Genomic DNA, 24,340 nt, shown 5'->3' on the forward strand with positions numbered 1-24,340 from the left:
AATATCATCCACCATACATTGATAACATTTATTCATAGAGCTGATTATGGGGTGAGGGCGGAGGGGCCTTCTGCTTACCCGCATGCAAGAAGAATTAGTGCCAATCCAACCAATTCAAGGCCGCTCTGGGCAGCCATAATACACTGTGGGCAGCCTTAATGATATGAGGGTTGGACGTCCACCCCAGTGGGAAGAGGACATGCCCTCAAGACCTGCTGGCCCCTTCCTTCCCGCCTTTTAACCTGTGGTGTTAATAAACAGAATTCTTACTCGCACCCGCCTGCCACTGCCCAGCATTTTATGGCTGGAATGAGGGCCTGAAGTGGGAAATAATTGGCCATTTAAGGGCCTCAATAGGCCTAAGAGTAATGGCCTAGTGGGCTCCTTACTCACCTCCCGTATTATGGGGGCCGGGTTGGGGGTAGGTGGGGAGGTGCTGGGCTGGCCACCCAATACATTTTATGTGCCCCACCTCGCTGAAAACATACCCAGCAAGGGGCCGTAAAATCCAGCCCATAGTATTAGACTTTGGAAAAATAGAATCATATGTTTTGAAAAAATCAATTTAGTCCAATGATATAACTAGTGCAATTTTTCTACATCTTGTAATTTTCTTTTTGAAAATATTGAATTCTAACCATGTTCATAACATTAATTATCCAGGTTACCCAGCAACCACCACCACATTCGATAATAAAAATGGAGTTTTCCCAACACCTTTGGCAAAGGTATCGAAGAAATCTGTCTCTGAAGATCTTGCTACAACTTTCAGCTCTCCGGCAGCATGGTTCCTGGTTGTGGCTTTGATTGTAACCTGGTCAGCAGTGGCGATTGTGATGTTTGACTTAATGGACTATAAGAGCCTTGTTGGTATGTAATACAATCTACAAGAAGAAATGCATATTTTTTACAGATAAACTACAAGAGTAGTTTAAATGTAATTTAATTATTGCATACACATTGATTAAAATGTCTTCAATGACTTTAAGCATTGTTAAAGACGGTGAATAACTATTTTCATTTAATACTGAAAAGATGACTTTGAATTGACTATCATTTAGAATTCGGCTGTAGCACCGAATTTACTTAGAAAGGTGAATTTACTTAGAAAGAACAGTATTTCCATCCTTGATATAGATGAATATTTTCAGCACCAAGGAGGAGATTACAAGATGCTCATTGAAAAGAATAATTTTCTAATTCCACAGTCCTGATGATGACCCTCACCTGCTGACAGTGTATATTAGGAATTCAAATGAGCGTTACATGCAATTTTTCAAACATACAAAATAATGGTCAAAATTCATACCAACATTTAAGATATGCACTTTTGGCAGGTGAAGCTTTCTGGTGGTGACGAATTTTATAACACTTGATTGGATGTTTCACTAGTTTGCTGATGCAGTGGCAGAAATATCCCCTCCCTCAACCCATGAAGAAAAAGTTGTGAATGTTTTATTTGTAATAATTAAGCTAATCTGGAATTAAAATGATGCTTATTTTGTGCATTGTAGTTTATGCTTCACCCTGTGAATGCATTTTCAACTTAAGATTCTGAAAAATAATTTTTGCTTTTTCAAACTACAGGTATTAGCAGCACAAAAATATGTTTTTAGTTATTTTGAATTAAAATAAAATATATTTGCTTCAAAGGTATCATTTTGTAAGATATTATAACTACCTGTTATGGTATAAGAGGAGGCGTTCTGTCTGAGACTTACAGGAACAGCATTAACAACTTGTAAGTATATAAAGCCTGAAATGCACTAAAATGTCCCAAGGCTCTTCACAGGGGCATTATAAAACAGAATATGACACTGAGTCACTTAAGGAGATACTAATGCTGTTGATCAAAAGTTTGGTAAAGAAATACATTTTAAGGAGTGTCTTAAAGGAGGAAAGCGAAGTAGGAACTAAGTGAGATATTGTGTAGTTCAGTAGGAATGTATGACCTATGGCACTCACTGGCAATGCAACCCGAATCTTATTCTCAGAAATGCACGGTCAGCTATCCTGTTTGCTATAATTTCAGTACAAGGGAATAGACTAGGAATGCAAGCAGTTCATCTCAGGTATTATTAGAATGATAGCATTGCCAGACCCTGCATTATATTTCAAATCTAACTTGTGGAAGATGGGAATGCAGGGGAGAGTAATTACTTGTTCACAAAGTCTTTTCCCAAAAATAATTAGTGTTTTCCAACAAAGAAACATAAGAGGTGGATATTGGTGTGTGTTTTGCCCATTTTCTGGTTCCAAAATAGGCACCACAAAATGGGATTTTGTAGCGTGATGTCCTGTGCCTGTATGGGACTGTGGAAGTATGCTCAGCATCTTTTTCGGTTCGGCATTTGTTAACCATCCCTGATGGTCACCTGCAACAAATGTAGATACCATTAAAACATGTTAATCAAGGTCCTCGTCTGAATCAGGAGACTTTTCTGAAGCTGTTGCTTCACTTGAAATGTCACTTCCTGAGCCCAGCCCAGCAAATCATGGTAGCAATAGTATGCCCTCTTAATCACTATTTAACGTGAGCCACATAAGAACATAAGAACTAGGAGCAGGAGTAGGCAATTCAGCCCCTCGAGCCTGCCCTGACATTCAATACGATCATGGCTGATCTCATTTCGGCCTCAACTCAATTTCTCGCCCTCTCCCCATAACCTTTCAACCCATTACTAATTAAAAATCTGTCTATCTCCTCCTTAAATTTATTCAGCATCCCGGCAACCACTGCACTCTGAGTTAGTGAATTCCACAGATTCACGACCCTTTGAGAAAAGTAATTCCTCCTCATCTCTGATTTAAATCTACCACCCCTTAGCCTAAAACTATGGCTTCTTGTTCTAGAATGCCCCACAAGGGGAAACATCCACTCCACGTCTACTTTGTCTATCTCCTTTAGCATCTCAATTAGATCTCCTCTTATCCTTCTAAACTCTAGCGAGTATAGGCCTAGACTGTTCAATCTCTCCTCATAAGACAAGCCCCGCATCTCTGGAATCAATCTAGTGAACCTCCTCTGAACTGCCTCCAATGCAACTACATCCTTCCTCAAGGAAGAGGATCAAAACTGTGCACAGTACTCCAGGTGCAGTCTCACCAATGCCTTGTACAGTTGCAACAATACTTCCCTATTTTTATACTCTATTCTTTTAGCAATAAATGCCAAAATTCCATCTGCCTTCCTTATTACCTGCTGTACCTGCATTCTAGCTTTCAGCGATTCACACACGAGAACACCCAGATCCCACTGCACTGAAGCATTCTGAAGTTTCTCTCCATTTAAATAATAAGTTGCCTTATTATTCTTCCGACCAAAATGGATAACCTCACCCTTAACCATTTAAACTCCATCTGCCAAATTTTGGCCCATTCACCTAACTTGTCCATATCCATTTGTAAATTTCTTATTTCTTCATTGCAACTTACTTTCCCACCTATTTTGGTGTCATCTGCAAATTTAGCTATAGTACCTTATATCCCTGAATCCAAGTCATTAATATAGATTGTAAATAGTTGGGGCCCAAGGACTGAACCCTGTGGCACCCCACTAGTTACAGCTTGCCATCCAGAAAAAGACCCATTTATCCCTGCTTTCTGTTGGTTAGCCAATCCTCTATCCAAGCTAATATATTACCCCTAATTCTGTGTGATCTTAACTTGTGTATTAATCTTTTGTGTGGCACCTTATCAAAGGCCTTCTGGAAGTCCAGATATACTACATCTACAGGATCCCCATTATCCACTTTGCTTGTCACATCTTCAAAGAATTCTAGCAAATTAGTCAAACACGATTTACTCTTCATAAAACCATGCTGACTCTGATGGATTGCATTTTGACTTTCCAAATGCCCCATTACTATTTCCTTAATAAGGGATTCCAACAATTTCCCATTGACAGACATTAAACTAACTGGTCTATAGTTTCCTACTTTCTGCCTCTCCCCCTTTTTGAATAAGGGCATTATATTAGCATTTTTCCAATCCACTGGAACCTTTCCAGAATCCAGGGAATTTTGGAATATTATTGCCAATGCATCCACTTTTCTGACTTTTCTGAAGCTGTTGCTTCACTTGAAATGTCACTTCTTAAGCCCAGCCCAGCAAAACACAATAGCATCAGTAAGCCCTCATAATCACTATTTAACGTGAGTCACTTGTTAGTCATTTTGGATTTCTAGGGTGGTTTCTGGCCAATCTTTTGGTTGTTTTGACTAGTGTTTTGCTATGAAATTCTTTTGAAGAGAGTGCTTTCAGGGGTTTTGAGCTCTTTCCCAGAACTTTCTTGGTGAACATGAAGATGCTGCTGGACTTATCCTCAAGGCTGCTAGGTCAGCAGGAAGAGCAGCAGCAATGTAAGCATCAAAGAAGATGCATTTAGAGGGTGAAGAATGGGAGGGGGAGTAATGATAATGGCTTTCAGTTTCTAGGTTTTCAGAAACAAATACTATACCTGAAATTCAGAGTGTATACAGTGGCTACACTTCAACAGGAAGACGGCGAGTTGCTTACGGCTTTTAGATATTAAATTGGCTCCTTCTGAACTGCTGCTGGTGATATCAGCAACATCAGCTACTATGCTGCATTGTGATGTATTTTTATACTGCACCAGTTCTTGGTCCCACCTAGACCACGGAGTGTCAGGCTGGCTGCTGAGGGACAAGGGTATATCCTCACCAATAGACTCATGTCTCCTATCAGAAATCCTGACATTGACATGGAACAGTGATATCATAAGAGTCATGCAACATCAAAGCCCTGGATTTTCGACATAGAAGAGTCAGAAACAAGCCTCCAGTAGGAAACTGACTGAAGTTTAGATGATCTTGGGGGTGATCGCTCTTAATTGATATGAAGACGGGTTTCCTGTCCAATTAGAGCCAATGCAGGCAGAATGGAGGTGGGTTAGAAACATGACACTCATTTAGACATCCACGACAGCCATCACCAAGGCTGCTGGTTGCCCTGAGGGAGGGATCTGCAGTTTGCATCAATCCCTTCCACTGCACCACAGGGAAGTGAGATTTCAGAGAGGAGCCAGAAGCCAGGCACCCATCAGGAAGAGGAGGGAAGTCCTTTTCCCAGAGAGTGGCAGGAGGAGGTCACTTTGTGACACAGCAGGGGCACCTCTCCGTTCAGCACCACTCCCACTACCCCCAATTCCTCCTCTCTCACTTCCTGCTCCTCTGCTCCACTAATGAGCTGTCTCCTTCTAGGCATTATCATCCTCCAAATACACATGTTATGGCGAGTGCAGTAGACCATCACACTGACCAAGGAGAGTATTGGAGGGCACCGCTCAACCAGTTCAAGCACCAGATCCAGTGACCTCTGACCCTTTGACAGTCTATCAGTTGTGAATCTGATGTACAGTCCAGCCTTGGAAAAGAGGGCAGCTGTCACCTAGGCCTGAATTTTTCAGGCGGCGGGCTGGCTCGGCAGGAGCAGACAGGGGCGGGTGCGGAGCCGATCGCCGCTCGTGATTGGCTTCGCGCTGCCATTTTACGTGGGCTGGCCAATTAAGGCCCACCCAGCGTAAGATCTGACCGGTAGCGCTCAGCGCCACATGTGCGGGAGGGGGGAGGAGAGACTGTCAGGGTCAGCACTTTTTCACGTGCATGCATGCGAAAGAGCGCTTCATTTCTCTGAGGCACGGAGCTGCCTCACAGAGATTGAATCGCTATTTAAATTATTAAATAAATGGTTTATAACTTTATTTAAACATGCCCCCTCATGTGTCACATGAGATGGGGCATGTTTTTATATTTATGGAAAAAAAAATTATTTATTGAATAAAGTAGGAAACCTCATCCCGCTCATGGATGAGGTTTCCTAAAAAACGCGAAGGCTGTTTGGCCTTTCCGTCTGTCTGTCAACTGTAAGGTTGGATGGGCAGCGTTAACAAGTACGGCAATTAATTTCTTATTGGCCTTAATAGACCGTTTACATATCGGTGGGCGCGCAGCTGACTCTGGCGCGCGCCCGCCAAACAAAATATCCCAGGACTGCGCGATGATCTCGGGACACATGCCCAGCATTATCGTGCATCATTTTATGAGTCAGCATGTTGGGCCCGCCCCCACACGCCGACTGAAAAATCCTGCCCCTAGGATGAAGTACTAGTGCACAGCTGCCTGTGAAATCCCATAGAGATCCGCGGCTGACCCTAGAAGATCCAACGGTGAAGAAATTCAAGGCCACAGTTAACTTAACTGCTACTGGCAGGGCATGACAATCAGTGGTGTGAGGTCTACAGTCCACACTGACGAGGGCACAGATATCTGTGACCACCTGCCTCAGTCATGTTCAGGTGTCTTTGCCTCTGCCTGAAGACTTTATAGAAAGGGTAGTATCTCACTTTTCTCCTCTGGCCTCCTGATACCTGGTATCTGCCCTTCATATGTAGGCTGCTGCTTTTCCAATGGCCTCAATTTCTGAGGGTGCAGCATCCATTTCCAGCTGCCGCCTTCTTGCATTCAGGTGAGTTCCAAGCAGCCTTTCCCTTGATCTGATACCTATGTGATGCCAGAAGGGTGATGACCCTCTGAACTGGCAAAGCTCTTGGTGCTGACTCCTTCCCTGACCTGTGCTGGGCTGTTGCAACTTTTACTTCAGAAGGGTAAGTCCTTTCACCTGTGTCATCAGCATTTCAACTTAACTGCAGAAACTCTTCTCGCCTCCCCACCTCACCCCTGACTTGGTACATGCCTGCCTTCAGCTAGTCTGAGGCAGACAGCTCCTAACCACTAACTTCTTCCAGCAAATTTACAAAACTTCAGAAAGATGGGCTTTTGACAAGCACTTAACTAACTTCATTGGCCCATGCTCCGCCTGCCCTTGCAAGAATTTCAGACAATCAACCTTGGCACCCATTCCCCAACCCCCTACAACCCCCCATCCCATTTTCTCCAGCCTTCCACCTCGATTTGGGCCCGATTTAGGCACAAAAATCTGGCCCAAGTCCTTTGATTGACCAAAGCATCAGTATCTTGAAACAATGTTTCCACTGTCTGGACAGCTCAGGAGAAGTTCTATCAGTACAACCCAGAGTGACTATTCAGCTTCTTAATCATTGGCACAGTTACTATGGGCCCCAAGTAAAGCATCTGACTTTGATACTATGACCATGACATTTACTGATGTTAGAAGAAGGTTCATAGAAGCCAGCAATTCGTAGAATCTGCATTGCTAGCTTGTAGCAGCGGGCTGAGGATAGTCCGCCTCTTCCTGACACAAGACACTGGGCCAGGTGGATGTGTCAGGGTAAGCAAGGAGAGTTGTAAGGGGTGACCACTTATGATCTTTGGGCAGCTGTAACCTCTGAGATTTAATATGATCAGAAATTACTAATCCTAACACATCAAGGAAAAGGAGAGCTAGAGACTGTTAAACTTTATATCTAGGGCTAAGGTACAAGGTAAGACTCCATTAGGAACTATTGACATTGTGGGAGAAAAAAACCTACAAAAATAAGTTAAACACTCCCAAGCCTTGGAATGGCTCAGCACAACATCTGAATGAGCAGGTAAAGCAAAGGGAATGGAAAAAAGGGACCATGAAAGCAAAGAAATCTAATAGACAGAAATACATTTATTATAAAGAAAACACCTAAGCGAATTGAAAGGAAAATGAGATAGTTAAAAGCAAAACAGAACACTCAAGGCAAGTAATAATTAAAAGTGACATCAGAAAGAAGACAAATCAAAAGGGAATACCTGAAATAAAAAAGGTAAAATTAAAAGAGATCAAGAGGAGAAATATAAAGAACATGGAAAACAGTCAAGTGAATAGAACTAAAATGGAAAAGGCGTGCGTTACTTTGGATGTTTATAAACAGAACAGCTAGATACAATAGAGGGATAAAGATGTACAAAAACTCTGTTAATCAGTGAACCTAAAGAAAGATATATGACCTTTAGAAAACAAGGTACAGATCTTATAACGGCATGAAAAGAGGATATTCTATAGGCAGGTGAATGATGTTAGACTTAGTAAATTAATGTTCACTGGGTTGATCCTGGGTATGGATAGATTTTCTTCTGAGGAGAGGTTGAGTGGGTTGGGTCTGTACTCATTGGAGTTTAGAAGAATGAGAGGCGACCTTATTGAAACATATAGGATTCTAAGGCGGCTTGACAGGGTAGATGCTGAGAGGTTGTTTCCCCTTGTGGGAGAGTCTAAGACCAGAGGGCATAATCTTAGAATAAGGGGTTCTCCATCTAAGACAGAGGTGAGAAGGAATTTCTTTTCTCAGAGGATAGTGATTCTGTGGAATTCTTTACTGCAGAGGGCTGTAGAAGCTGGGCTGTTAAGTATATTCAAGGCTGAGATAGACCTATTTTTAATCAGTAAGGGAATAAGGGTTATGGGGAAAAGGCAGGAAAGTGGAGTTGAGGATTATCAGATCAGCCATGATCTCATTGAATGGCGGAGCAAACTCGGTGGGCTGAATGACCTACTTCTGCTCCTACATCTTATGGTCTTATATGCCAGACTAGCATTATAAATCAAGGATGAATCTTTAGGGATTGGAGCTGGAGACAAGATCAAGCAGGAACAGCATTGCAATGACAGAGTGGAAAATGCTGAAAGAAGCCACAGAAATGGGGATCCTGAATGGAGTGACGGGGCAACAGAAGCAATAAAGGTAGAAAGTCTGGGAAGCTGTCCAGGAAATCACACTAGCAAACAGATATCAGGCACTGTTCAATGTTACAGAGGTAATTGCATTCCAGGGAAAGGATAGTTAGAGAAGCAAGGGGAGCAAGCTGAGCCAAGACAGCTTGTAGGTCATCAAGGTCATCAGGCCATAGAGATTCTTCACTCAGGAAAGTGGATGACTATATCTGTTATCAGGGCATTACTTATAAGCTGGTGAACAGTCTATTTTGTACATATTGAGGAAAGGTTAGAAGGGATACAGAAAGGCACAGATGGGCTGTCAGTTTTAGGAATAATATTCCCAGTTATTTATATAAATAACTGGGAATATCAATGAAATTGGAAGAGGCAGCTCAGAAATTACAGAATGAGTTAAACAAGATGTGTAAGTGGACAAAATAATTTAATGCACATGAGTGTACAGTGCATCACATATAAATAAAATATAGGTGACACATCTTCTCCAGAAATGGTGCTGAAATAACTAAGGGCAGAATCTTCTGTTCAGTGTGCGAGGGCATGCCCCGCATGTCAATGCGTAAAATGACACACGGTGACGTTGGGCGTGTGTCCCAACGTCACTGCGCATCATTCTCATCATTCGTTTTGCGGGCGCACACCGGAGTCAGCAACGCGCCCGCCAAACTGTCAAAGGCCTGTTAAGGCCATTAATGAACTAATTAAAACAATTGTCAGGGCTGCCCGTCCAACCTTAAGATTGGCAGGCAGACGAAGAGCCCAGGCGGCCTTCGCATTTCTCATGAAACCTCATCCATGGGCGGGATGAGGTTTCATGAAGGATTTATAAATTGAATAAAAATTTTAAAGAAAATTCATAAACATGTCGCAGCTCATGTGACACTGTCACATGAGGGGACATGTCTGAATAATTTTTTTTTATTTGTACCATCTTTGACACTGAACTTAATCTCCCTCAGGCACGGAGCTGCCTCAGGGAGATTCCTGCGCTCTTTTGCGTGCATCCGTGAAAGTGCACAGGCCCCAACTCTCCCTCCTCCGCCACCCGCACAGGTAGCACTGAGCGCTTCCGGATGTGCGTCACGCTGGGCGAGCCTTAATTGACCCACCCACGTAAAAGAGCGGCACGCAGCCAATCGCAGGTGGTGATCGGCTCTGCGCCCGCCCGTGCCAGCTCCCATCGGGGAGAAAATTCTCCCCTAAGGATTTACCTAGAGCAGAATATTGCCGTCAGTGTGTGGGGACGGGCCCGACACACCTACACGCAAAATGATACACGTCCCAACGTCATCGCACATCATTTCGATGTTTCATTTGGCGGCACACGCCGGAGGCAGCTGCGCACCTGCTGAACTGTCAATGGCTTATTAAGGCGATTAACAAAACAATTAAACTTGTTAACAACGCTGCCCATCCAACTTTAAGGTGGGATGAGATTTCCTGAAGGGTTTATAAGAAATTAAATACATTTTCAAAACTTCACAAACATGTCCCAGCTCATGTGCCGCTGTCACATGATGGGACATGTTTAAATACATTTTTACTTTCTTTATTAAAAACTTTAATAATCCATTCAATCTCCCCGAGGCAGCTTCGTGCCTCAGGAAGATTGATGCGCTCTTTTGCACGCATGCGCAAATGAGTGCAGGCCCCGACTGTTCCTCCTCCCCCCGCCCGCACAGGTAGTGCTGAGCACTAGAGGCCACAAGGTACGCTGAGTGGGCCTTAATTGGCTCCGTGCCCACCCGCACCCACTCCCAAACAGCCCACCCGCCGTAGGAAAACTTCACCCCCTAAAATAGGTATAGGGGTCTTAATAGATTCAATGTTCAATAGATTCAATAAATAAATCCAGCTAATCCAGAGGAGCAATCAATTCCACCAAACTTCTTACTTTTGTATCATTTGCAAATGAATAAAGGTCATTTATATAAGTTACAAAAAATAATGGTTCCAGCATCAAGTTGTGAGCACCACGCTCAGTACCTTCTGCTGTCCATTTAACTCACAGCAAGCCCTGTTCCCCTATCACCTCTGTACTCCCTGACCTACATTTTCTCCTGATCAAACAACATATTGATTTTAAAATTTCCCATCTTTGTTTTCAATCCCTCCATAGCCTTGCTCCTCCCTATCTCTTTAATCTCCTCCAAACCCACAACCCTCTGAGATATTTGCAGTCCTCTAATTCTGGCCTCAATCATAATTGCTCCACCATTCAGTTGCCTAGGCCTCAAGCTCGGGAATATGCTCCTTTCCACCCCTCTACCTTGCTTTCCTTCTTTAAGATATCCCTTAAAACTTACCTCTTTGACTAAGCTTTTGGTCATGTGATATAATATGTGGTTTGGTGTCATACTTTGTTTTTTAATGCTCCTGTGAAGTGTTTAGGGGCTTTTCATTGCATTAAACGCACTGTATAATTATAAGTTGTTGTTGCTTCTCTCTGCCAACTCTTCTCTTCCTGCCCTTTTCAGAACTTAATCTGAATAACCACAACAGTAAATTCAATTAATTGCCATTCACGTAGGACTCTGTCAAAAACCAATAAGATGTTGAAATACAAAATCAAATCAGGTAGGTCAGGGGAGGTAGTGATCAAACTTGCCATTGTTTTGATAAAGCTGCAATTTGAATTCCACACCTAAAAACAAGAGGTGCATTTAAAGCTGGGGTAGTGCAGGAAAGAGCTTTAAGGCTTTACCAGAATACTAGGGATCTGAGTTATGAAGAAGTACTGGAGAATCTTGGCAGAAGCACCTGAGGGCTGACCTTATAGAGGGATATACAACTGTTAAAAAAATTAGAAAAAGTTAACCCAGAATAACGCTTTCCATGAATACAGGTTCAAATCAGTAAAAGCTAATTCAGGACTCAAATTAGGTGGTGCTGCTTCACAAAGAGCGACCAACATGTGGAATAAAGGTCCAGATAGAGAAGAGGTCCACAAACTCTGGAATCATTTAAGAGATAATTGATGTTACAGTAGGAAATCTTAGGATCTCTCTGGGTGATTGAAATATGATTGGCAAATGACTGTCTTTACCTATAATTATCAAACTTGCAAATTGCTGCAGCTATTTATTTTTTCTGCTCTAGACACAGTGCTCAGTGGCATACAGTGAAACTCCTTCCAACTGTGTCTGAATAGCAAAGTTTGGTTGCCTACTTTCCTGTTGGTATCAACCTTGGAAAATAAATGAAGTACTAACATCTTTCTCCATATAATGTATTTTTTTTAATCATGAAATAAGACCATAAGAGATAGGAGCAGAAATTAGGCCAATCGGCCCATCGAGTCTGCTCCGCCATTCCATCATGGCAGATAGGTTTCTCAACCCCATTCTCCCGCCTTCTCCCCGTAACCTTTGATCTCCTTACCAATCAAGAACTTATCTATCTCGGTCTTAAATACACTCAATGACCTGGCCTCCACAGCCTTCTGTGGCAATGAATTCCATAGATTCACCACTCTCTGGCTAAAGAAGTTTCTCCTCATCTCTGTTCTAAAAGGTCTTCCCTTTACTCTGAGGCTGTGCCCTCGGGCCCTAGTCTCTCCTACTAATGGAAACATCTTCCCACGTCCACTCCATCCAGGCCTTTCAGTATTCTGTAAGTTTCAATCAGATTCCCCTTCATCCTTCTAAACTCCATCGAGTATAGACCCAGAGTCCTCAAACGTTCCTCATATGTTAAGCCTTTCATTCTTGGGATCATTCTCATGAACTTCCTCTGGACCCTCTCCAGGGCCAGCACATCCTTCCTGAGATACGGGGCCCAAAATTGCTCACAATATTCTAAATGTGGTCTGACCAGAGTCTTATAAATCCTCAGCAGCACATCCCTGCTTTTATATTCTAGTCCTTTAGAAATAAATGCCAACATTGCATTTGTCTTCCTAACTGCTGACTCAACCTGCAAGTTAACCTTAAAAGAATCCTGGACTAGGAATCCCAAGTCCCTTTGCACTCCAGATTCCTGAATTCTCTCCCCATTTAGAAAATAGTCTATGCCTCTATTCTTCCTACCAAAGTGCATGACCTCACACTTCCTCACATTGTATTCCATCTGCCACTTCTTTGCCCATTCTCCTAACCTGTCCAAATCCTTCTGCAGCCTCCCTGCCTCCTCAATACTACCTGTCCCTCCACCTATCTTTGTATCATCTGCAAACTTAGCCAGGATGCCCTCAGTTCCTTCATCTAGATCATTAATGTATAAAGTGAAAAGTTGTGGTCCTAACACTGACCCCTGTGGAACTTCACTAGTCACCGGCCGCCAACCTGAGAAGGACCCCCTTATCCCCACTCTCTGCCTCCTGCCAGACAGCCAATCTTCTATCCATGCTGGTACCTTGCCTCTAACACTATGGGCTCTTATCTTACTGAGCAGCCTCCTGTGCGGCACCTTGTCAAAGGCCTTCTGGAAGTCCAAGTAGATAACATCCATTGGCTCTCCTTTGTCTAACCTACTCGTTACCTCCTCAAAGAATTCTAACAGATTTGTCAGGCATGACCTCCCCTTGATGAAACCATGCTGACTTTGCCCGATTTTACCATGCACTTCCAAGTATTCTGAAATCTCATCCTTAATAATGGACTCTAAAATCTTACCTACGATCGAGGTCAGGCTAATCGGCCTGTAATTTCCCGTCTTTTGCCTCACTCCCTTCTTAAACAGGGGGGTTACATTAGCGATTTTCCAGTCCTCTGGGACCCTCCCTGACTCCAGTGATTCCTGAAAGATCACCACTAACGCCTCCACTATCTCTTCACCTATCTCCTTCAGAACTCTGGGGTGTAATCCATCTGGTCCACGTGATTTATCCACCTTCAGACCTTTCAGTTTTCCTAGCGGCTTCTCCTTGGTAATGCCACCATACTCACTTCTGCCCCCCAACTCTCTTGAACTTTGGGGATGTCACTCATGTCTTCCACTGTGAAGACTGACGCAAAGTACCTATTCAGTTCCTCCGCCATTTCTTTGTTCCCCACTACTACTTCTCCAGCATCATTTTCCAGCGGCCCAATGTCCACTTTTGCCTCTCTCTTACCCTTTATATATCTAAAAAAACTCTTGCAATCTTCTTTTATATTACTGGCTAGTTTACCCTCATATTTAATATTCTCCCTCCTTATTTCTTTTTTAGTTGTCCTCTGTTGGTCTTTGTAGGCTTCCAAATCCCCTGGTTTCCCACTGCTCTTCGCCGCATTGTATGCTTTCTCTTTAGCTTTTATGCTGTCCCTGACTTCCCTTGTCAGCCATGGTTGCCCCGTCCTCCCTTTAGTATGCTTCTTCTTCCTAGGGATGAATTTTTGCTATGTCTCCCAAATTACTCCCAGAAACTCCTGCCATTGCTGTTCCACTGCCTTTCCTGCTAGGCTCATCTCCCAGTCAATTCTGGCCATCTCCTCCCTCATGCCTCTGTAGTTGCCTTTATTCAACTGTAATACCGTTACATCTGATTCCAGCTTTTTCCTCTCAAATTGCAGGGTAAATTCTATCATATTATGGTCACTTCCTCCTAAAGATTCCTTCACCTTAAGCTCCCTTATCAAATCTGCCTCATTACACATCACTAAATCTAGAATTGCCTGTTCCTTAGTCGGCTCCACCACAAGCTGCTCCAAAAAGCCATCTCGTATACATTCCACAAATTCCTTTTCCTGGGATCCACTACCAACCTGATTTTCTCAGTCTACCTGCATATTAAAATCCCCTATGATCACTGTAACCTTGCCTTTCTTACACACCTTTTCTATCTCCTGGTGTACCTTGTGCCCCACATCCTGACTACTGTTCGGAGGCCTGTACATAACTCCCATTATGGTTTTTTAACCTTTGCGGTTCCTCAACTCTACCCACACAGATTCTATTTCATCTGACCCTACGTCATTTCTTGCTATCGATTTAATTTCATTTCTTACTAACAAAGCAACCCCACCCCCTCTACCAACCTGCCTATCTTTTCGATAGGATGTATATCCTTGGATACTTAGCTCCCATTCCTGATCCCCTTGCAGCCATGTCTCCGTGATGCCCACCACATCAAACCTGCCAATTTCAATCTGCGCCACAAGCTCATTTACCTTATTTCGTACACTGCGTGCATTCAGATACAACACCTTCAGTCCTGTATTTCCCGTCCCCTTCTCATTGTCGTCCCTTTATCTGATGTGCTTGAAGTTAGATTCCTAGCCCTTTCCAAACACTCTGTCCTATTTTGTGTTCTGGAAACTTTAATAGCCTCTCCTGGGCTCTTCTTTCTTTTCAGTTTTTTCATAATTTTCCATGAAGTTGAATCCACCCCCCCACACGCTAACCTGCTGCTTTGTTTCCCATTAGTCATACTTCTTGGAGTTTTACCCTTCCCTCCCCCCCCACTTTCTAGTTTAAAGTCCTGTTGACCACCCTATTTACCCTTTTCGCTAGAACATTGGTCCCAGATCGGTTCAGGTGGAGACCGTCCCAACGGTACAGATCCCTCCTGTTCCAATACTGATGCCAGTGCCCCACGAAATGGAACCCCTCGTTCCCGCACCACTCCTTTAGCCACGTGTTTACTTCCCTTATTCTTGCGTCCCTATGCCAATTTGCACGTGGCTCCGGTAGTAATCCGGAGATTATAACCCTTGAGGACCTGTTCTTTAATTTAGTTCCTAGTTCCTGATAATCCCCAAACAGGTAACTGTGGAACATTGCAGTTTTAGTAGAAATTCAATGACATAGAAAATATTTCCAACAATTGGCTGAAATAGCCAGCAGATAAGAATAATTTGGCTATATGGTACCTATTTCCATGGCATATCTTTTTGCAAAACCCAACCTACTTCTTTTTTTCCAAATAAGGAGGTAAATGTAGTTGAGGTTTTTGGGGCCTGAAACTGCATTAAAATAGTACGTAGTGCAGGTAGAAAGTTAACCTTAGGACTTGGTGGATCATATTCAAGTTAATTTTAAACAAGGTCAAATTTGCAAATATAGTTTGGCATGTTGCGTAATATTAGCTATTTAAATATGGTTGACATCATTGACGGTCATGCTGCAGTGTAAAGCCTGACGTACATGGCAGATTGTTAAATTAGGAAAATCCAGTTTACCTTTAATCAGATGTAATTCTAATTTCTGTTTATTGTAACACAAGAAAATATTGTACCAGTAAGTGGAATTTATAATTCAATAAGTATTCTTTGTTTTTAAAACAATTGTCTTCCTTCTGATTTTAGACTTCAGCACACTAGATAAAGCACCCCTCCCCCCATATGTGTTAATAAAATGTGACTCCTTCACTGCTATTTAATAGCAACTATTTAGGATACATGTATTTTTGAATGACATGGCCTCTGCTCTAAAAAGGGTATGTGGGGGAGATTCTTTACAAAATAAAAATAATTCCCCCACTCCAGAAAAGACCCACTTTGGATTTCAATTCTGGGCTGATTTTATTAGATAGATTTGAAAAAGAATACTTCTAATAGTGTTATCAGAGAAAAAAAATCATTCCTCCTTCATATTACAATCCAGGGTAGCTGAGGTCAAATTCAGGATCGTAAAACTCTTCTTATAGGAAATAGGGTTGGTCTTTATGGATGATGTAGGTGATCGAGTTGGCAACTGTAAGGCTTTTCTGATTAACATTATGCAGTTCTGCACTTCAATTAATTTGCCAGTAAATGATTTCTGAGCTTTTTTAATGTAAGTGGGTTGAGTTGGAAGCTAGTGGTATAATTAAAACAACAACAATTTACACAGCTATCCAGCAATGCTGCTTTAAAGGGCATGTTTGCTAATTATATGACTGGCTTTAATAGATTTCACTTAATAGGAATTTGAGAGAAGTTGTTATACTCATTGACATTTTTCTATTTACATCTTAGCTGGGTCGTCAATTTAGTTATAAAACACAATGAGCTTAATTTCATAACTTAATATGCTTAAGTGAGTTTTGAAGACATCATAAATAACTAACAGCTAATTAGGCCACACTTTGGTGCTTTTAACTGCTTCTGTGAAGCACTGTGCAAGACTGAAAATAAGAATGACTAACTCCAAAATTTTCCCCTACTAATACGCCTTCCACCTGCCCGGGCTCATTTCTGAATATTAGATCCAGAACTGCCCCCTCCCTTGTTGGATTTTTTAATGTACCTGCTAAAACAATTCTCCTGGATGCAACTTAAGAATTTTGCTCCCTCCCTACTTTGCACACTAAAACTATCCCAGTTAATATTTGGGTAGTTAAAATCCCCTATTATTACTGCCTTATTATTCTTACACTTCTCTGAAATTCGATTATATATTTGATCCTCTATCTCTCCCTGACTGTTTGGGGGCCTATAGTACACACCCAACAGCATGTTTGCCCCTTTTGTGTTTTTCGCTTCTACCCATATAGCTTAATTTGATGATCCTTCCAAGATATCATCCTCCTCATATTAATATCTAAGAAAACTTGTTTTTGTATCTGTAACAAATTGTGGTTTTGCAACCATCACATTTCATGATAGCAAATACATTGCTATTTCACTTCTCCAGTGATATGAAATATCAGAGTGCATTTGTCAAGAATAGCCATGGCTATTCACATTGTTTTTATATTGCAAAGTAAGTTCTCTGATATTTTACATCAGATAGAAGAGGAAGGGTGGGGGGGGGGGTGGTGGGTGGGGTTGCAATATTGATCAAGGAATCAATTATAGCAGTGAGGAGGGATGATATCTTGGAAGGATCATCCAATTAAGCCATATGAGTAGCAGCGAAAAACAAAAAAGGAGCAAACATCCTGTTGGGTGTGTAGTATAGGCCTGCAAACATTCAGGGAGAGAAAGGATCAAATATGTAATCAAATTTCAGAGAAGTGTAAGAATACTAGGGCAGTAATAGTAGGGGATTTTAACTACCCAAAGGAGTTTCAATGAGGGTAATGCATTGGATGTGGTTTACGTGGACTTTAGCAAGGCTTTTGATAAGGTCCCTCATGACAGACTGGTAAAGAAAGTAAGTGCCCATGGGATCCAAGGCAAAGTGGCACATTGGATCCAAAATTGGCTGAGAGGCAGGGAGCAGAGGGTGATGGCAGAGGGATGTTTCTGTGACTGTAAGTCTGTTTCCAGTGGGGTTCGGCAGGGTTCAGTGCTGGGGCTCTTGCTGTTTGTGATTTACATAAAGGATTTGGACTTAAATATAGGGGGTATGATCAAGAAGTTCGCGGATGACACGAAAATTGGTAGGGTCGTAAATAGTGAGGAGGATAGCCATAAACTGCAGAAGGATATCAATGGACTGGTCAGGTGGGCAGAGCAGCGGCAAATGGAATTCAACCCAGAAAAGTGTGAGGTAATGCACTTGGGGAGGGCTAACAAAACAAGGGATTACACTATGAATGGCAGGACCCTGGAAAATACTGAAGATCAGAGGGACCTTGGTGTGCATATCCATAGATCCCTGAAGGTAGTAGGGCAGATAGATAAGGTGGTTAAGAAGGCATATGGGATACTTGCCTTTATTAGCTGAGGCATAGAATACAAGAGCAGGGAGGTTATGCTGGAACTGTATAAAATGTTGGTTAGGCCACAATTGGAGTACTGCGTGTAGTTCTGGTCCCCACATTATAGGAAGGATGTGATTGCACTGGAGAGGGTGCAGAGGAGATTTACCAGGATGCTGCCTGGGCTGGAGGGTCTGAGTTATGAGGAAAGATTGGATAGGTTGGGGTTGTTTTCCTTGGAGCAACGACGGTTGAGAGGGGACCTGATAGAGGTGTATAAAATTATGAGGGGCATAGATAGGGTGGATAGGAAGACACTTTTTCCATTAATGGGCGGGGGGGGGGGTCAATAACCAGAGGGCATAGATTTAAGGTAAGAGTTAGAAGGCTAAGAGGGGGGGAGTTGAGGAGAATTTTTTTCACCCAGAGGGTGGCAGGAGTCTGGAACTCACTGTCTGAAAAGGTGGTTGAGTCAGAAACTCTCGTAACATTTAAGAAGCATTTAGATATTCAATTGCATTGCCATAGCCTCCAGGGCTATGGACCAAGCGCTGGAAAATGGGATTTGTGTAGTCGGATCTTTGTTGACCGGAGCGGACATAATGGGTTGAATGGCCTCCTTCTGTGCTGTGAACGTCTATGAGTCGCATTTGGAACTATGCAGTAGAAAAACAATGGGACTAAGTAGGACCGAAAATGTTTGCTTGCCACAATTAAACAGCTTCTTTTGCTCGGATTTTCAGTGTGGTTCATGTTTGTTCATTGAAAATCCAATCATCTGAAGTGAAGCAGAGTTATGCAATCCTGAGTTTGACCTCATCTGAAGTGAAGAGATGTTATTGAGTGACACCAGCATCATTAACTATTAAATATTAGAGCTTCATGTTTGTTGTACAAATCTTCACAATGTGGCAGGGTTTTAGTTGTTTCCTTGATACAAAAGCAAATAAGGAGGGATAGTAACCACAGCTGTAAGTTTGAATTCGATGGTATCTTTCATGACTTGAGTCATGTAATTGAACAGGGGATTGGGATATTTTCCCTTCCAACACAGGCTTCGGATAGAGAACTGAATACTGCATTGATTTATTCATGAATTAGTATGATTGCTCTCCCACTTGATAATGTGCTGGTTGTTAGCAACATAGCCTATAAAAAATGACTTTATTCCAAGAACAATATTAAACCTTTGTGGCTTCCAAAAGGAAATTATTTATTTAATTATATTTCCTAATTTACAATTTTGCTGCAAAGTCTCCACAATATGTCTCTCAGTTACCATGATATAGAATTCACTTTTCAAGCATATCTGAGTAAATTTTTCCTTTGTCAAACTATAAAATGATGAGAAGTCAGGAACCGAGACCTTTTACATGTTGTATACATCTCTGCGTTTGTTAACTTATCGTTATCAATATGATATGCACATCTTTGCCTCTTCCGGCAAAATCTTGGATTGACATCTTGCTACCAGTTTAAAAGTCAGAAAGATATGTTAGGAACAGGGGAAGAGTTACGCTTATGACAGAAATGCGGATACCCGCTTTGCTGCTACTTATACATCAGACACAAAAGAAACAGAAGTGCAAAGAAAAGGCGTCTGTTTTTTAGAAGAAGCCAGAGAGGTAATTTTCTGGTTGCATATTCCTAATATCAAAAGCCAATATTGCAAATTCTAGCCACATAATTTTCTGATTTGCGCATTTAGTAGCCGAGGCTCCACTTCAGGAATGTGAAGTCGCAACCTTTTGCACATTTCGAGGCAACCTACTCAAAAACCTACTCAAAATTTTGATTGGCTTGTTCCAAACAGGCCAAGTGACAACCTTGCTCCATGATGTAACCTAACGTACAAATGAACTCTGTATATAATTTCATTTTTCAAAACAAAAGAAATTGAGGATGTTGTGAAACTATTACTGCACATGTTAGTGTTAAAAGATTGTAAATGAAGCTTCCTCTAGTTGGTCATAGCCTGCAATCTGTTCAAGTCCCAAACGCTTTACAATGCAGTTATTTCCTAAAGTGTCTTGTCGCCTTTTATTGAAATGATGAACGTTTTTTTTCTGAATTCCAACAATGGTGAGTCATTCCTGGGTCCTCATTATTTTTAATGCTTTTTCCTCCCTTCTCAATCGATCATGCCACACTTCATCTCGTTGTCGTCCTGGTTTCTAAAGCTGACATAGACCCCGCCTATTCTCTGTACTGTGATGAACCCTGTTTGCCACCTGGTAAAGACATATTGCATGCAGCGGTGGTGTTGAAATTGCTTTGATTGCTTTAATTTCTGGAATGTTTGAAAATACATCTAGGTCCAAGTATAATTTAGTAAATTGACCTTAATCCAACATTGCTGGTTTGTCCAAAAATAATCAAACCGATCTTCCTCTCCGCTTATGGAAATGGTCTATAAATAATTAACTTGTAGTCTACCAACAACATACTGAACGATTTTCAATATGTTTCCAGAATGGTTATAGTCAGATGGTTAATGCATATGACTTGACAAAGCCATATCATGCTTCTTGTTTAAAAAAAAATGAGAGCATATATTCAATAAATGCCTTTAGACAATGGTTGTAATTTCTGAAGCTTTTAAGTTTAAGGAAAACCATGGAATGAATTGTGTTTTTTATAGAAGATTGAAATAAGCTTTATTTCTTTTGTTTATTTTATTGAGAGAAGCAAGAGGAAAGTTCAAATCAAATCTTTATTTCAGTTGTGTCACCCTCAGCTATCACCTGGGATGTTAGATATGTTCACACAAATTGGATTCTGGAGTTAAAAAAGATATTGCTGAAGGCAGTTTTTAAGATTTAACGTTGATCTCTTTCTTGTATGTCTTTAAGAATACAGTAGAGCAGATGATGCTAATACCTGAACCATTTAAATAAAACCTAATAACAGAATATATGACCATGTCCATTAAATATCAATTTGTCAATGTGATGAGAAAGGCAGATCTCATGTTATTTATGTGCAAAAGTGAATGTAATAAATTTTAAAACACTACCAGCCACTAAGATTTTACCTGTGGATACAAATAAATAAAAATCTGAATGCTGAATATAGGTTTCATATCAATGGCATTTCCATACTTTGTAGAACATTTCAAATATGAGCTAAGTAAGGTGCCTTTCAAATTACTGTTGCTACATTTTCAAGCATTTCAGGCTATGCATGTATTGATGAACATTTATTTTTGGCTGGTGTTGCTGTGTGCAAAGTCAAAGGTAAAGTGACATCACAAAAAGTGAAAAAAAGCATTGGCAAGGGAAAGGCTGATGAAGTTATTGAGTTATTAACTGACAATAATATTTCTATAATAGCAAAAAAATATATACCCAGGTTAAAAAACGTTTTGACAGTATTATTTTTATATTAAGCAGAGGAACATAGGAGCAGGAATAGGTCATCTAGCCCCTTGAGTCTGTTCCACCATTCAGTGAAACCGTAGCTGATCTACAGCATAGCTCCATATACTCACCTTTGGTCCAGATCTCTTAATACCTTTGGTAAACAGAAATCTATCAATCTCAGATTTAAAATTAACAACAAACTTTGTATCAATTGCCACTTATGGAAGAGAATTCAAATTTCTACTGCCCTTTGCCTGGAGAAGGTGTTCAGGTGCTGTAGATATAAAGGGCAGCATTCCATTCATCTTTTAAAATTTTTTTCATACCTGCCCATGAGAAGCGTAAAGTTCTGCCCCGCGTTTGACAAATCTATCAGGGTTTTTTGAACATGTAACTAACAGGGTAGTTAAGGAGGGACGACTGGATGCAGTATATTTGCATTTTCAGAAGGCATTTGATAAGATGCTACATGAAAGGTTGTTACACAAAATTAGTGCTCATGGAATTGGAAGGGGATTGGTTAAAGAGAAAAAGACGGGGAGAATAAACTGGTCAATTTAGGGGTGGCAGGGTGTAACTGGTGAAGTGCTGTAAGGATCAGTGTTTGGGCCCAACTATTTACAATCTCTATCAATGATTTAGATGGGGAAACTATTGTAATGTATCCAAGTTTTCTGACAATAGAAAGTTAGGTGGGAAAGTAAGCTTTGAGGAGAAAGCAAAAAGGCTGCAAAGGGATATAGACCTGTTAAATAATTGGGCAAGATGGAGCATCATGTAGGGAAGTGTGAAACTATCTACTTCAGTAGTAAGAATGGAAAAGCAGAATATTTTTTAAAAGATGAAAGATTAGTAAATGTTGGTATTCAGAGGGATCCAGGTGCCTTGTACGTAAACCATATAAAATTATACATACATGTACAGTAAGCAATTAGGAAGACAATTAGTATGTTAGCCTTTAGTACGGAAGGATTAGAGTATATGAACAAAGATGTCTCACTGGAATTGTATATGGCCTTGGTGAGACGACACCCGGAGGACTGTGTATAGTTTTGTTCTACTTACCTAAGGAAGGATATACTTGCCTTAGTGGGGGTACAATGAAAATTCTTGGGATGAGAGAGCTGTACAATAAGGAAAGATTGAGTAGAATTAAATTATACTCTCTGGAATTTAGAAGGATGAAAGCTGATCTCATTGAAACACAAAGGATCCTTAGAGGGTGTGACAGGATAGATGCTGAGAAAATATTGCTGCTGGCTGGACAGCCTAGAGCTAGGGATCATCGTCTCAGGATAAGTGGTCAGCTATTTTGGACTGAGATGAGGAGAAATTTCTTCAATTAGAGGGCTATGAGCCTTTGAAATTCTTTACCCCAGAGGGCTGTGGATGCTCAATCAATGAGTATATTCGAATGTCATGTTCCATTTAGTTCAATCCATCTACTAAGAGCTGTTCTGATATGTTCAAGACCTGTAGATGTTTCTTCAGCTTGTTGATTTAAATTTTGCAACACCTTGTCTGTAGACAAGATACTAAAGTTTGATATTCTGTATTATTCAAAACCAGTTTTTAGTGCAGTGAGGGACCAGATGATCTACTCCTGCTTTTATTTCTTAAGTTCTTATTTGGCAGCAAATCTGTGCACAGCAAAGTCCACTGAAGTTAATACTTCCCATATTTATGAAAAAATTGTTCCATTTAAACAGACAGGGATTAAGTGAAAGGAATTCTAAGTTGTAAGATAACATGCCTTGTGAAATCATAATTCCAGTTATGCAAGTAAAGACAAGGCTGCACCACGGTGCATTCAACTGAAATCTGCTACCTATTTTTCCCTGAAATATATGTCAACTTATTAAAGTACGTGAAATGCACAATACAGAAACTAAATAAATAAACATCCTCTCAGATTCTCCTTGAAATACAAAGCACGAGTTGAGCCACTTGAATTGATTCAAACTGGTGCTTACCTTTGACTTTTAAACTGATATATCCTGTCAGTGTTGTGCGTCTTGTTACTGTCACTAACCCCTCAAATACTGATGTGCTTTTACTACTGGTGTTGCCAGACATTGAGCTCAGTGAACTGATTACAAGAAAATGAAAGATTAACAGATATGCTAAGATTTATAATGTTGCCAGCACTAGTGATGTAAGGTTTGTGCATGAAATACAATATTTTTATTTCAGTTTCTTACATCAGCTACAGTTATTCAACAAATAGTTTGGATAACTGTTAGAAAAGCGATAATTAAGTTATTCATGGTTTTACACTGTAAGTTAGTATTATCACATCAAATGACAAATGCTTTTGTTGGCAATGAATTAAGTCCTTTCCACGGGTAGAATTTTCCCCCTGTCAGGGGGGTTGTGTGGGGATGGGCGCGGACCCGATCGGCGCCCCCGATTGGGTCCACGACGCCATTTTACGTGGGCAGGCCAGTTAAGGCCCGCCCAGTATGACGTGCACCCGGAAGCGCTGTGCGTTCCCTGTGCGGGCGAGGGGGGGAGGGGCGCGGTGGGCTGTTCCCTGAGTCGGTCGCGAAAGAGCTTAAAATAAGTTTAAGATTTAAAAGTTTGAATAAAGAAAAAAAAATTAAGACATGTCCCCTCATGTGGCAGTGTCACATGAGCTAGGACATGTCAATTAACTTTAATGAAAAAATGTATTTAATTTATAAACCCTTCATGAAACCTCATCCTGCCCGTGGATGAGGTTCCATGAAAAATGCAAAGGCCGCCTGGGCTTTTCACCTACCCATCAACCTGAAGGTTGGATGGGCAGCTTTCTCAATAGGCTTAATTAGTTAATTAATGGCCTTAACAGGCCTTTGACAGTTTG

At 41.3% G+C, this 24,340-nt stretch overlaps 1 protein-coding gene across 1 annotated transcript in view; it reads left to right on the forward strand.

Annotated features, from left to right (window-relative positions):
• trdn (triadin) overlaps positions 1-24,340 on the forward strand; it is a 565,816-nt gene that overhangs the window by 68,407 nt on the left and 473,069 nt on the right. Inside the window, exons 2-3 of the mRNA XM_078542852.1 lie at positions 664-870; positions 20,314-20,367. Coding sequence (XP_078398978.1) covers positions 664-870; positions 20,314-20,367 — 261 coding nt within the window. The remainder of the gene's footprint in view (positions 1-663; positions 871-20,313; positions 20,368-24,340) is intronic.

This window comes from Cetorhinus maximus, chromosome 5 (assembly GCF_964194155.1).
Source record: "Cetorhinus maximus chromosome 5, sCetMax3.hap1.1, whole genome shotgun sequence".
Taxonomy (NCBI): Eukaryota; Metazoa; Chordata; class Chondrichthyes; order Lamniformes; family Cetorhinidae; genus Cetorhinus; species Cetorhinus maximus.